Here is a 13,051-nt window from a genome sequence, read left to right as displayed (position 1 = left end):
AGATCACAATTAGGCAGAGAGGCAGGCAGAGAGAGGAAGGGAAGCAGGCTCCCTGCTGAGCAGAGAGCCCGCTGCGGGGCTCAATCCCAGTACCCTAGGATCAGGACCTGAGCCAAAGGCAGAGGCTTTAAACCACTGAGCCACCCAGGTGCTCCAATAATCAGAAATTTAACCAAGCCTTAACTAAGCCACCCAGGAGTCCCTGGACTCTTCTCCGGCATCCCCCCCCCCCCCCCCCCCCCCCCGCCGGCCCATCCTTTCGTGTCTCTCTTGATGCCAGTACCAAATAATCTTGATTAATGTAGTCTTATAAGTTTGGAGTTCAGATAGTATAATTCTCCAACATTTTTTCCCTTTTCAATTTGTCTTAATTATTCTAGATTCTTTGCATTACCATATAGATTTCAGAATCAGCAATTTTCACCAAAAATCCTGCTGCGATTTTGATTTGTATGGAGTTAAATCTACCTCATTTAAAAAATAATTTAATTTACATGTGATTAATATTTTATCACCCTATATGTGAATACAGTATATGTCCCCATTTTTAGTGGGACTTAATTTTTGTCAGCCTTGTTTTATAATTTTTAGTACACAGGTCCTATATATCTCTTATCAGATTTGTTCCTCTATATTTCATATTTTTGATACTATTAAGCTATATTAAAACTCAGTTTTTATGGGTGCCTGGGTGGCTCAGTGGGTTAAGCCTCTGTCTTCGGCTCAGGTCATGATCCCAGGGTCCTGGGATCGAGCCCCACATTGGGCTCTCTGCTCAGCAGGGAGCCTGCTTCCCCCTCTCTCTCTGCCTGCCTCTCTGCCTGCTTGTGATCTCTGTCAAATAAATAAATAAGATCTTAAAAAAAAACCCTGTTTTTAATTGTTGAAAGTACAGAGAAATACAATTAACTTATAGATAATGATCTTATATCTGGTAAATTTGCAAAACTTACTTTTTAGCCATCGTAGCTTTTTTGGTAAATCCTATAGCATTTTCTACATAGATGACCATATTATTTGTGAATAAGTTTTATTTCATTACATTCAATATATCTTTAATTTCTTTTTCTTGCCTCATTGCACAGGCGAGACCATCCAGTGCAATGATGAATTTAAATGGTGAGCCTGGACACCCTTTCCTTGTTCCTGATCTTTTGGGGAATGCTTTCTCCTAAGTGTAAGTTTTATAGCTGCCCTTTATGAGCACAGAAAATTTCTATTCCTGGTTTGCTGAGAGTTTTTATTGGGAATGGATGTTGGATTTTGTGCAATGTTTTTTGGGCATTGTTTGAGGTGATCATATATGGGTATTTTTAGTCTTTCATTTTTTTTAAAGTTTTTATTTTAATTTTTTAACAGTATTATGTTAGTTTCAGGTGTACAATGTAGTGATTCAGCAATTCCATACACCACCCTGTATTCATCTCAGTAAGTGCAGACATTTTTTTAATGGTTCAAATTTTATTTAAATTCTAGCTAGTTAACATATAGCATTAATATTGGTTTCATCACTAACATATAACACCCAGTGCTCATCACAAGTGCCCTCCTTAATACCCACCACCCATTTAGCCCATTTCCCAGCCATTTCCCCGCCAGCAACCCTCAGTTTGTTCTCTATAACCAAGAGTCTCTTATGGTTTGCTTCCCTTTTTTTTTTTCCCTTCCTCCCCTATGTCCGTCTATTTTGATACTTAAATTCCATATATGGAGTGACATTTTTTTCTTATTAAACCAGCCTTTTGTTTTTAACACAATGCACTGACCTTATTCAGATTTCACCAGTTGTTTTTTTTTTTAATATTTTATTTTTTTGACAGAGATAGATCACAAGTAGGCAGAGAGGCAGGCATAGAGAGGGGGAAGCAGGCTCCCCGCTGAGAAGAGAGCCTGATGCAGGGCTTGATTCTAGGACCCCAAGATCATGACCCGAGCTGAAGGCAGAGGCTTAACCCACTGAGCCACACAGGCGCCCAGATTTCACCATTTTACCTTCACTTCTGTGTATGTGTGTGGGGGATGTATGTTTCTTTAGTTCTATGAAATTTTATTGCATGTACATTCCTGTAACTGCCACTATATTCAGAGATACAGAACAGCTGTGACACAGGGATGCCTTGTGCTGCTCTTGTATAGTCACAGCCAACCCCCTCACCCCCGCCGTCTCTCTCTTGCAACCACTAATCTGTTTTCCGTCTCTGTAATTTTTGTCGCTTCAAGAATGTTCGTAAAAGAAGTCTACACTTGGGATAGCCTTTTCAATGTAGTTCTCTTGAGATCCCCCAAAACTAAGCATGTACCAATACTTCATTCCTTTTACTGCTGAGCAGTATTCCATAGTATGAATGGACTCCATTTGTTAAACCATTCATCCACTGAAGGGCATTTGGATTGTTTAGTTTTTGGCTATTAAAGATGAAGGTGCTTTGAACATTTCTATACAGGTTTGTGTGTGAACATAGGTCTGATTTCTGGGATAAATGCTCAAGAGTTCAGTTGCTAAGTCATATGGTAAATGTTTAGTTTTGTTTAAGAAGAAAAAAAAAAAAAAAGGAAACGTGTAATACTCATGGGTACACCATTTAAGTTCCCACTAGCAGTGTTTGAATAATCATTTCTCCCCCTTCCTGCCTGCATCTGGTATCAGCACTATTTTTTATTTTGGCCATTCTGACAGATTTCTAGCAATATCTCCTTGGTTAGTACCGTGATACATTTAGTGTAAGCAGTTTCTCTCAGGGAGAGCTAGATAGCTGAGCATATCTGAGTAAGAGCTCTGTATCAAGGCTTTACTCTTCTTGGAAAAGAGACTGGTATTTTCGCCATGGGTAGGTAAAGAGCGTATAAGGCCCTGGTCATAGGTGGCTATGGCTGTTATTTTGTGAGGTCTTTCTGGCATGTTCTTGCATCTCTGTTCATTCTCCTTCGACGCCCTTTATTCCTCAAGAGCGGGTGACAGGTGTGATGTGTCTTAAGATCTGATGTGACCACTCAGTGAACCTGGCAAAGACAGTCTAACAATTGAGAGGAATGGGACAGTCTCCTGGGTTGGCTCATGTGGCTGGCTGGCAGGCAGGGACCCAGGGACTCAGGTCTCGGATGTCCACCTAAGCATCTTCAGACACTACATTTTAAGAGGCAATCCCTAGCAGCTCATCTCAGCTAGTCAGGGCTGTGAAAGGTGGTTGAGGGCGCCTGGGTGGCTCAGTGGGTTAAGCCGCTGCCTTCGGCTCAGGTCATGATCTCAGGGTCCTGGGATCGAGTCCCACATCGGGCTCTCTGCTCAGCAGGAAGCCTGCTTCCCTCTCTCTCTCTCTCTGCCTTCCTCTCCGTCTACTTGTGATCTCTCTCTGTCAAAAAAAAAAAAAAAAAAAAAAAAAATCTTAAAAAAAAAAAAAAAAAAAAGAAAGGTGGTTGACCCCAGGAGCAATGGGCAGATGCGTATCATTGCCTAGAGTACTGTATTTCTTGTATTTAAGTAGAATTTACTTACAGGAAATGTGAAATTTTGCATGAACTGTACATGTCTACAACCCAGACTTTATCAAAAAACAGATTACTACCATCCCATATAGCTCCCTTCTGGCCAATCCCAGTAAACCCCCACCCTATCCCTCAGAGGTGTCACTGGTCTTGATTTTACCATAAATTAACTTTTCCCACTGTACAGTTTTGCATGAGTGGAATCATAATACTCTTTAGTGTAGGCTTCTTCCAGTACAGAGTTTCCGAGCTTCATCCATGCTGTTGCACACATCAGTATTCTGTTCCTTTTTAAAGCTCAGTGGCATCCCGTCAGATAAATATACAACTATTTATCCATTCCCCTTGGTAGATACCTTAATGGGTTCTAGTCCTTAGTTACTGTGAAAAAGCTGTTATTAGTATTCTCATGCTAGGTATTTTGTTTTGGAAACCCATGTTTTCATTTCCTTTGGGTAAGTACCTAGAGTAACGTTGGGTGTTTTAGATTCCTAGCATTGTTGTAACATATTACCACAAACTGAGAGACTTGAAGAAATCTGTTCTCACAGTTGAGAAGCTGTAAGTTCAAAATCAACCTGTTGGCAGGGCTGATTTATTCTGGAGACTTTGAGGGAGATCTGTTCCTCGCCTGTCTGCAGTTCCTGCTGGTGCTGGCGATCCTTAGCATTCCTCGGCTTTGTTGCGGTGTCACTCCAGTCTGTGCCTTTGTGATCACACAGCCTTCTTCCTTCTATGTATCTCTGTCTCTTTGTAAGGATGCATTTGTTGAATTAAGACTCACCCTAACTTAGTATGACCTCATCTTAACTTGATCATATCTGCAAAGACCTGATATCAAAGTAAGTCCACATTCACGTGTTCATGTAGACGTGAATTTTGGTGGGATACCATTCAACCTGATACACTGGGTCACAAGGCTACAGTATATGCAGTTTTATGAGTGACCATTTCCCAAAGTGGCTGTACCATTTTTCACTTCCATGAACATATGAGAAGAGAATTCCCGTTGTCTCACATCCTCCAGACAGTTTTCGTCATATCTGTGATGGGTGTGTAGTGCTATCTCATAATTTAATTTCTATTTCGCTAAAGGTTAAATGTTGAGCACTTTATGCTTTTTGATCATTCAAATATATATCATATACTTTACTTTTTAAAGTATCCATTCAAATCTTCTTCCAGTTGCCAGTTTATTACGTTTTTAAAATTGTTGAGCTCTGGGAGTTCTTTATTAATTCTGGACACCAGTCCTTTGCCATATGTACATTTTGCAAAAATTTTCTTAGTCTGAAGCTTTTCTGTTCTTCCTTTAACAGTTACTTTTGATTGGCAGATGTTTGGAGGAAGTCTGATTTTTCTTTTAAATTTTTATTGTCGTGAAGATAATCTGAATTTTCTAAATGCTGTACAGTTTTAGCTTTACATTTAAGTTTATGGTCCATCTTGAAGTAACTTTTATGTATGGTGTGAGGCAGGGATCAAGGTTTTTCTCATTCATATGGATACCCAGTGGTTCTAGTATCATTTGTTGAAAAGACTTACCTTCCCCTCCTTAAACTGTTTTGTTGAAAATCCAATGACTGGCTAAGTGTGGGTCTGTTTTACACTTTCAGTTCTATTTCTTCCATTAACAGGCCTGTCCTTAACCACACTGTCTATATTACTGTAGGACCATCAGAAGTCTCGAAGTCAGGTAGTATGTCTCCTCCCTCTCTGTCAGGTAGTGTAAGTTTTTCTTCCTTCCTTTCTTTTTCTTTCTTTCTTTCTTTCTTTGACAGACAGAGATCACAAGTAGGCAGAGAGGCAGGCAAAGAGAGGGTGAAGCAGGCTCCCTGCTGAGTAGAGAGCCCGACTCGGGGCTTGATCCCAGGACCCCGGGATCATGACCTGAGTCAAAGGCAGAGACTTAACCCACTGAGCTACCCAGGTGCCCCAAGTCTTTCTTTTTAAAGATTGCTCTGGGGACACCTGGGTGGCTCAGTGGGTTAAGCCTCTGACTTCGGCTCAAGTCATGATCTCAGGGTCCTGGGATCAAGTCCCACATCGGGCTCCCTGCTCAGTGGAGAGCATGCTTCCCCCATCGCTCCCGCCTGCCTCTCTGCCTACTTGTGATCTCTGCCTGTCAAATAAATAAATAAAATCTTAAAAAAAAAAAAAAGATTGCTTTGGGTAGTGTAGGTTCTCTGCATTTACACTTAAGTTTTAGGATCACCTTCTCAAAGAAAAAGAAAAAGGGAAAGGAGGAGGGAGGAAGGGATGAAGGAAAGAAGGAGAAAGAAAGAACCCCTGGATAGTCTTTACTATTAAAATTTTAGTGTACCTATAGATAACTTACATTTTATGAAGTCTTGTAACCCACTCTATAGATCTTTCAAAATTCTATTCTAGCAAAATAAAAATGTGTGTTCTAACAAGGGGCATTTATAGCCTGAAGTGCTTATATTAGAAGAGAAGAAACCTCTAGGATCAGTGACTTAAGCTTTTTACTTAAGAAGTCATGGAGAGGACTCAGTTAATAGAGGAAGGTGGGTGAAGGGAGCCGACCTGCCCAGGTGGAGTGACTGTGTCGATAGCAGTAAGGGGGTGCTCCCGAGGCAGCACTGCCGAGCTGGAGATCCCAGCTCTTCCCCCATGAGTGCATGACCCTGGGTATCACTTAGCCTTTCTCCACTTCATTTCCCCATCTGCAAGCGGTCGTGAGGAATTGGGAGTGTATACCTCAGCACGCCGTTGTGGTGTTCAAGTCAAATAAAACGCTTAGCACTCTGCCTGGCAAAAAAAAAAAAAAAAAAAAAGTCATGGAGATGGCATATTATGAAAGTTGTCCGATTTCCAGGGATTAATTATGATTAACGTTGAAAATCTCCCTTTTACTTGTGGACCAATGTCTCAGAATTCTGAAACTTGTTTAAAAACAGTGAATGCCTGGCATGCATTCTTTCAAGGGCCAATGTCTAAGACCATTCACTTAGCCCACAGCTCTACTTTTCATTCCTCGACTATAGCTGCAGAAGGAAAATTTTCTTTAAGGAACCATTAGGCATTGATTTTTCTCTTTCTTGTGTAAAGTTTTTAGTTCATTTACAATTACTATTTACTGGTCTAAAAAGTCAACTAGCACAAGAGCAGTTGTAGATTTTAACAGTTTATAAACTGCTTAATTTTCTTTTTCATCCTAAAAAAATTAACTATATAGATTAACTATATTCTGTTGGTACAATTTTATTTTTTATGCTTATATTTTAGAGAGGGAGAGAGAGAGAGAAAAAGAGGGGTGGGAGAGGGGCAGAGGGAAAGCAAGAACCTTAAGCAGGCCTGATGCAGGGCTTGATCTCAAAACCCTGAAATCATGACCTGAGTTGGCCACTTAACCAACTGAGTCACCCAGGCACCCCTGTAAAATTTTATTTTTATTTCTTTTATTCCACAACTTCTACTTGTTTGAAAGCATGTTAAATTTTAGATTCTCAAAGTGAACACTGTAATTCTAAATAACTTTTAGTTAAAATTTTCCACGTTACTAGATAGACACAAAAGTTGTGATGGGGCGCCTGGGTGGCTCACAGGGTTAAGCCTCCGCCTTCAGCTCAGGTCATGATCCCAGGGTCCTGGGATTGAGCCCCGCATTGGGCTCTCTGCTCAGCAGGGAGCCTCCTTCCCCCTCTCTCTGCCTGCCTCTCTGCCTACTTTTGATCTCTGTCAAATAAATAAAATCTTAAAAAAAAAAAAAAGTTGTGATGACTGAAGCTATGGTTTCCATAGTATGATGCTAACTGTATTTAAATCAGCCACCATATTTAATAGGGAAGACACACAGAAGTGCTTCCTCCACACTGGAAGGCTTGCTTACACCCTCCACAGTGGGGGTACAAGCAATCCAAGGAGAAAGCAGACAGAACACTCCGGTTAGTTACTCTGTCCCTTTCTTATAGGGAAGAAAATCACTAAAGAAATCTGTAGTAAGTCACATATTTATTTATTTAAATTCCATTTAGTTATCATAGTGTTATATTAGTTTCAGGTGTACAATCAAGTGATTAAGTAATTTCATATATCACCCTGTGCTCATCACAGGTGCCCTCCTTAATCCCCATCACCAATTTAACACCATCCCGCACTCACCTTCCCTCTGGTCCCTGTCCGTTTGTTCTCTATAGTTAAGAGTCTCTATAAGAGTCTCTACAGTTAAGACTTTGCTCATTTGTTTTATCAAATTCCACATATTGTGAAATCACGTTGGTATTTGTCTTGTTCTGCCATATTTCACTTGGCTTCATACTCTCTGGCTCCGTCTGTGTCATTGCAAATGAAGACTATCCCATTGTGTGTATGTATGTGTGTATACACATATAACATCTCACATATAAAATATGTGTGTGTGTGTGTATATATGTAACATAATGTATACACACACACACACACAATCTTCTCTATCCATTCATCTATCAATGAACACCTGGGCTGTTTCCATAATTTTGCTATTGTAAATAATGCTGCTATATAAATGCTGAAGTACGTGTATCCCTCTGAATCAGTATTTTTTTTTATTCTTTGGGTAAATACCTAGTGGTGCAATTGCATATGGTATTTCTATATTTCAATTTTGAGGGGCTTCCATACTGTTTTCCACAGGGGCTGCACCAGTTTGCATTCCCACCAAACAGTGCAGGAGGGTTGTTGCCTTTTTCTCCCCATCCTTGCCGACGCCTGCTGTTTCTTGAGTTTTGATTTCGGCCACTCCGACAGGTATGAGGTGGCGCCTCATCATGGTTCTGATCTGCATCTCCCTGACGATCAGTGACGCTGAGCATCTTGGCAGGTCTGTCGGCGTCTGGACGTCTTCTGTGGAGAAGTGTCTATTCATGTCTTCTGCCCATTTTTAATTGGATTATTTGTTTTTTGGATTTTGTAAGTTCTTTATATTTTTTGGATACCAACCCTTTATTGCATAGGTCACTTGCCAATATATATACCCATTCAGTAGGTTGCCTTTTAGTTTTTTTGTTTCCTTTGCTGTGCAGAAGCTTTTTATTTTGATGTTGTCCCAATAATTTATTTTTTGGGTTCCTTGCTTCAGGAGACATATCTAGAAAAATGTTGCTACAGCTGATGTCAGAGACATTACTGCCTGTATGGTCTTTTAGGGTTTTTTTTTTTAATGGTTTGGGGTTTCACATTTAGGTCTTTAATCCATTCTGGGTTTATTTTTATGTATGGTGTAAGAAAGTCATCTAGTTACATTCTTTTGCATGTAGCTGACCAGTTTTCCCCACTGTTTGTTAAGAGAATAGTCTCTTTCTAGAGTCTTCCCTGCTTTATCAAAGATTAACTGGCCATATAATTGTGGGTTTATTTCTGGTTCTGGCTTCTGTTTCATTGATCTATGGGTCTGTTCCTGTGCCAGTACCACACGGTTTTGATTACCACAACTTTTGTAATATAATTTATATATATATTACATATATATATGTATAATATAATATAACTTCAAGTCTGGAATTGTGTTAAGTCCAACTTTTTCAAAACTGCTTTGTCAGTTTGGGGTCTCTTGTGGTGCCATATAAATTTTAGGATTATTCTAGTTCTGTGAAAAATGCTGTTGGTATTTGATAGGGATTGCCTTAAATGTATAGACATCTTAACAATATTTGTTCTTCTGATCTAGGAGCACAGAAATGTTTTCTGATTTCCTTGTATTGTCTTCATTATCTTTCATTGGTATTTTAAAGTTTTCACAGTACAGGCCTTTCATCTCTTCGGTTAGGTTTATTTCTAGATATCTTATTATTTTGGGAGCAATTATAAATGGAATTTTTTTTTTAAAGATTTTATTTATTTATTTGACAGAGAGAGTTAGCAGAGGCAGATAGAGTGGCAGGCAGAGGCAGAGGGAGAAGCAGGCTCCCTGCTGAGCAAGGAGCCCAATGTGGGACTCGATCCCAGGAGGCTGGGATCACGACCTGAGCCGAAGGCAGCTGCTTATTAACCAACTGAGCCACCCGGGCGTCCCTATAAATGGAATTTTCTTAATTTCTCTTTCTGTTGCCTTATTATTGGCATATAGGAATGCAACAGATTTCTCCACACTGATATTGTATCCTGCAACTTTACTGAATTTGTTTATCAGTTCTAGTAGCTTACTAGTGGAGTCCTTAGGATTTTCTGTTTAACCAATTTGGATTCCTTTTATTTTTATATATTGTCTACTTGCTGTGGCAATTAGAGTGGACATCCTTGTCTTATTCCCAGTCTTAGGGAATCTCAGATCATGACCTGAGCCGAAGACAGATGCTTAACTGACTGAGCCACCCAGGCACCCCAAGGTTAACTATTCTTTAAATCTTGGGTAGAGGGGTACCTGGGTGGCTGAGTTGGCTAAGCATCTTCCTTCAGCTCAGGTCTTGATCTCAGGGTCTTGGGATCAAGCCCCACATAAGGCTCCCTGCTCTGCAGGGAGTCTGCTTCTCCCTCTCCCTCTGTGCTCTCTCTCTGTCTCAAATAATCTTTTCTTTTTATTAAAGATTTTATTTATTTATTTATTTGACAGAGATCACAAGCAGGCAGAGAGGCAGGCAGAGAGAGAGGAGGAAGCAGGCTCCCTGCCTAGCAGAAGGCCCGATGCGGGGCTTGACCCAGGACCCTGGGATCATGACCTGAGCGGAAGGCAGAAGCTTTAACCCACTGTACCATCCCGGTGCCCCTAAATTAAATAATTTTAAAATCTTTGGTAGAATTCGCCAGTGAAGCTGTCTGATCCTGGACTCTTGTTTGTTGGAAGTTTTTTGGTTACTGATTCAATCTTGCTGCTAATTGGTTTCTTCAAATTTTCTATTTCTTCCTGCCTCAGTTTTGGTAGGTTTTATGTTCCTAAGTATTTATCGATTTTTTCTAGATTGTCTAATTTGTTGGCATATAGTTTTTCATAATATTCTCTTAACAACTGTATTTCTGTGATGTTGGTTGTTATTTCTCATGTTTCATTTCTAATTTTAAGTTTGTTTTGTTTTTTGATGAGTCTGACAAGGGGTTTGTCAATTTTCTTGATGTTTTCAAGGAACCAGCTCCTGGTTTCATTGTTCTGTGTGTGGTCCCCCACCCCGGTTTCTGTATCGTTTACTTCTGTTCTAACCTTTATTTCCTTCCCTCTGCTGGTTTTGGGTGGCATTTTGTTCTTTTTCTAGCTCTAGTAAGGTTAGGTTGTTTGAGATTTTTCTTACTTCTTCAAGTAGGCCTGTATTGCATATACTTCCCTCTTACAACAGTTTTTGCTGCATTCCCAAAGGTTTTGGACCATTGTGTTTTCATGTACTTTTTGATTTATTCTTTGATTTCTCAGTTGACCCACTCATTGTTTAGTAGCATGTTATTTAACCTCATGTATTTTTGGTCTTTCCAGATTTTTTCTTATGGTGGATTTCCAGTTTCATAGTGTTATGGTCAGAAAAGATGCATGGTATGCATCAGTCTTTAATTTCTTGAGGCTTGTTTTGTGGCCTAATATGTGATCTGTTCTGGAGAATGTTCCATGTGCACTTGAAAAGAATGTGTATTCTGTTTTAGAATGGAATGTTCTGAATATATCTGTTAAATCCTTCTGTTCCCATGTGCCAATGAAAGCCACTCTTGTTGCTTTTGTTTGATCTGTCCATTGATGTAAATGGGGTGTTTAAGTCCCCTATGATTATTGTATTACTATCGAATAGTTCCTTTATGTTTGTTCCTAACTGTATTACATATTATAGTGCTGCCATGTTGGGGTACGTAACCATTTACAATTGTTCTATCTTCTTGTTGGACTGCCTCCTTTATTATTATATAGTATTCTTCTTTGTCTCTTTTTACACTTTTATAATCTATTTTGTCTGACATAAGTACAGCTACCCCAGCTTTCTTTTGACATCCATTTGCATGATCTCCTTCCCCTCACTTTCAATCTTCATGTGTCTTTAGGTCCGAAATGAGTCTCTTGTAGACACCATATACATCGGTCTTTTTAAAAAAATCTACTCTGGGGGCACCTGGGTGGCTCAGTGGGTTAAGCCTCTGCCTTCGGCTCAGGTCATGATCCCAGGGTCCTGGGATCGAGCCCTGCATTGGGCTCTCCACTCAGCAGGGAGCCTGCTTCCCCCTCTCTCTCTGCCTGCCTCTCTGCCTACTTGTGATCTCTCTGTCAAATGAATAAAATCTTAAAAAAAAAAATCTACTCTGTTGCACTGTGTCTTTTTTTTTTTTTTTTAAGATTTTTTAAATTCATTTATTTGACAGAGAGAGATCACAAGCAGGCAGAGAGGCAGGCAGAGAGAGAGGAGGAAGCAGGCTCCCTGCTGAGCGGAGAGCCCGATGCGGGGCTCGATCCCAGGATCCTGAGATCATGACCTGAGCCGAAGGCAGTGGCTTAACCCACTGAGCCACCCAGGTGCCCCGCACACAGCAGTCTGTTTTAAGCTGATGGTCACTCAGTGTTGCCTTCATTCTTTACTCCTCCCCTCCCCTCCATGTTTTAGGTATATGGTGTCCTAGTTTACATCTTTTTATTTTATGAATCCCTTGACTGACTCTTACAGAAATACTTTTACTGCTTCTGTTTTTGGCTTTTCACGCTTATTATCTTTCCATTCCACTGAAAGTGTTCCCTTCTACAGCTGCTTTAGTGGTTACAGACTACTGTAGTTTTTGTCTGTGAAACTCTCTCACCTATTCTAAATGACGGCTTTGCTGGATATAAAGTATTCTTGGCTGCATAGGTTTCCCTTTCAGCACTTTGAATATATCACGCCACTCCCTTCTGGCCTGCAAAATCTGCTAATAGCCTTATGGGGTTTCCCTGTGTATGTAGGTCATCTTTTCTTTTGAAGCAGCCTAAAAATTCTTTACCACTGTGTCTTGTCATTTTAATTACTTACGTGTCTTGATGTTAATTTTGATTTTGTTGGGGGATCTCTGTGCCTCCTGAATCTGAATTTCTTTTTCCCTTCCCAGATTTGGGAAATTCTCAGCTATAATTTCTTCTCTTCCTCCCTTTATCATCTTCTGGGATCCCTATATAGATGCAAATGTTACTATGCTTTTTTTTTTTTTTTTTTAAGATTTTTATTTATTTGACAGAGATCACAAGCAGAGCAAAAGGCAGCGGGGGGGGAGGTAGCAGGCTCCCCACTGAGCAGAGAGCCCAATGTGGGGCTCAATTCCAGGACCCTGAGATCATGACCTGAGCTGAAGACAGAGGCTTAACCCACTGAGCCACCCAGGTGCCCAAATGTTACTATGCTTGATGGAGTCCCTGAGGTCCCTAGTCTGTTCTCTGTGCAGCGTTTCTCATCTGCTTAGTCGAACTGCTTTATATTACTCCATCCTCCAGGTCACGGATACATCCTCTCCTTCCTGTAGCCTAGTTATTCCCTCCTCTGCATTTCTAGTTTCACTTATTGAGTTCTCATCTCTGATACGTTAGCTCTGTATGAAGGGTCTCACTGGTCTCTCTTTTCTCGAGTCCCACTGAGTATCTTTATGATCATTACTTTAAGTTCTCTTTCAGGCCACTACTTCTGTTTTACTTAGCTCTCCT

At 40.3% G+C, this 13,051-nt stretch overlaps 1 protein-coding gene across 9 annotated transcripts in view; it reads left to right on the top strand.

Annotated features, from left to right (window-relative positions):
- Positions 1-13,051, top strand: part of ZNF169 (zinc finger protein 169) — a 57,577-nt gene that overhangs the window by 33,632 nt on the left and 10,894 nt on the right. The window contains exon 3 of one of the 9 annotated variants that reach the window (XM_047699877.1): positions 1,086-1,119. The exons of the other annotated variants lie outside the window; for them this stretch is intronic. Within the exon in view, the coding sequence (XP_047555833.1) occupies positions 1,086-1,119 (34 nt within the window). The remainder of the gene's footprint in view (positions 1-1,085; positions 1,120-13,051) is intronic. 9 annotated transcript variants of the gene reach the window in all.

The sequence above is a fragment of the Lutra lutra genome, chromosome 13 (assembly GCF_902655055.1).
Source record: "Lutra lutra chromosome 13, mLutLut1.2, whole genome shotgun sequence".
NCBI classification, from domain to species: domain Eukaryota; kingdom Metazoa; phylum Chordata; class Mammalia; order Carnivora; family Mustelidae; genus Lutra; species Lutra lutra.
This window is presented reverse-complemented; position numbering and strand designations above follow the sequence as displayed.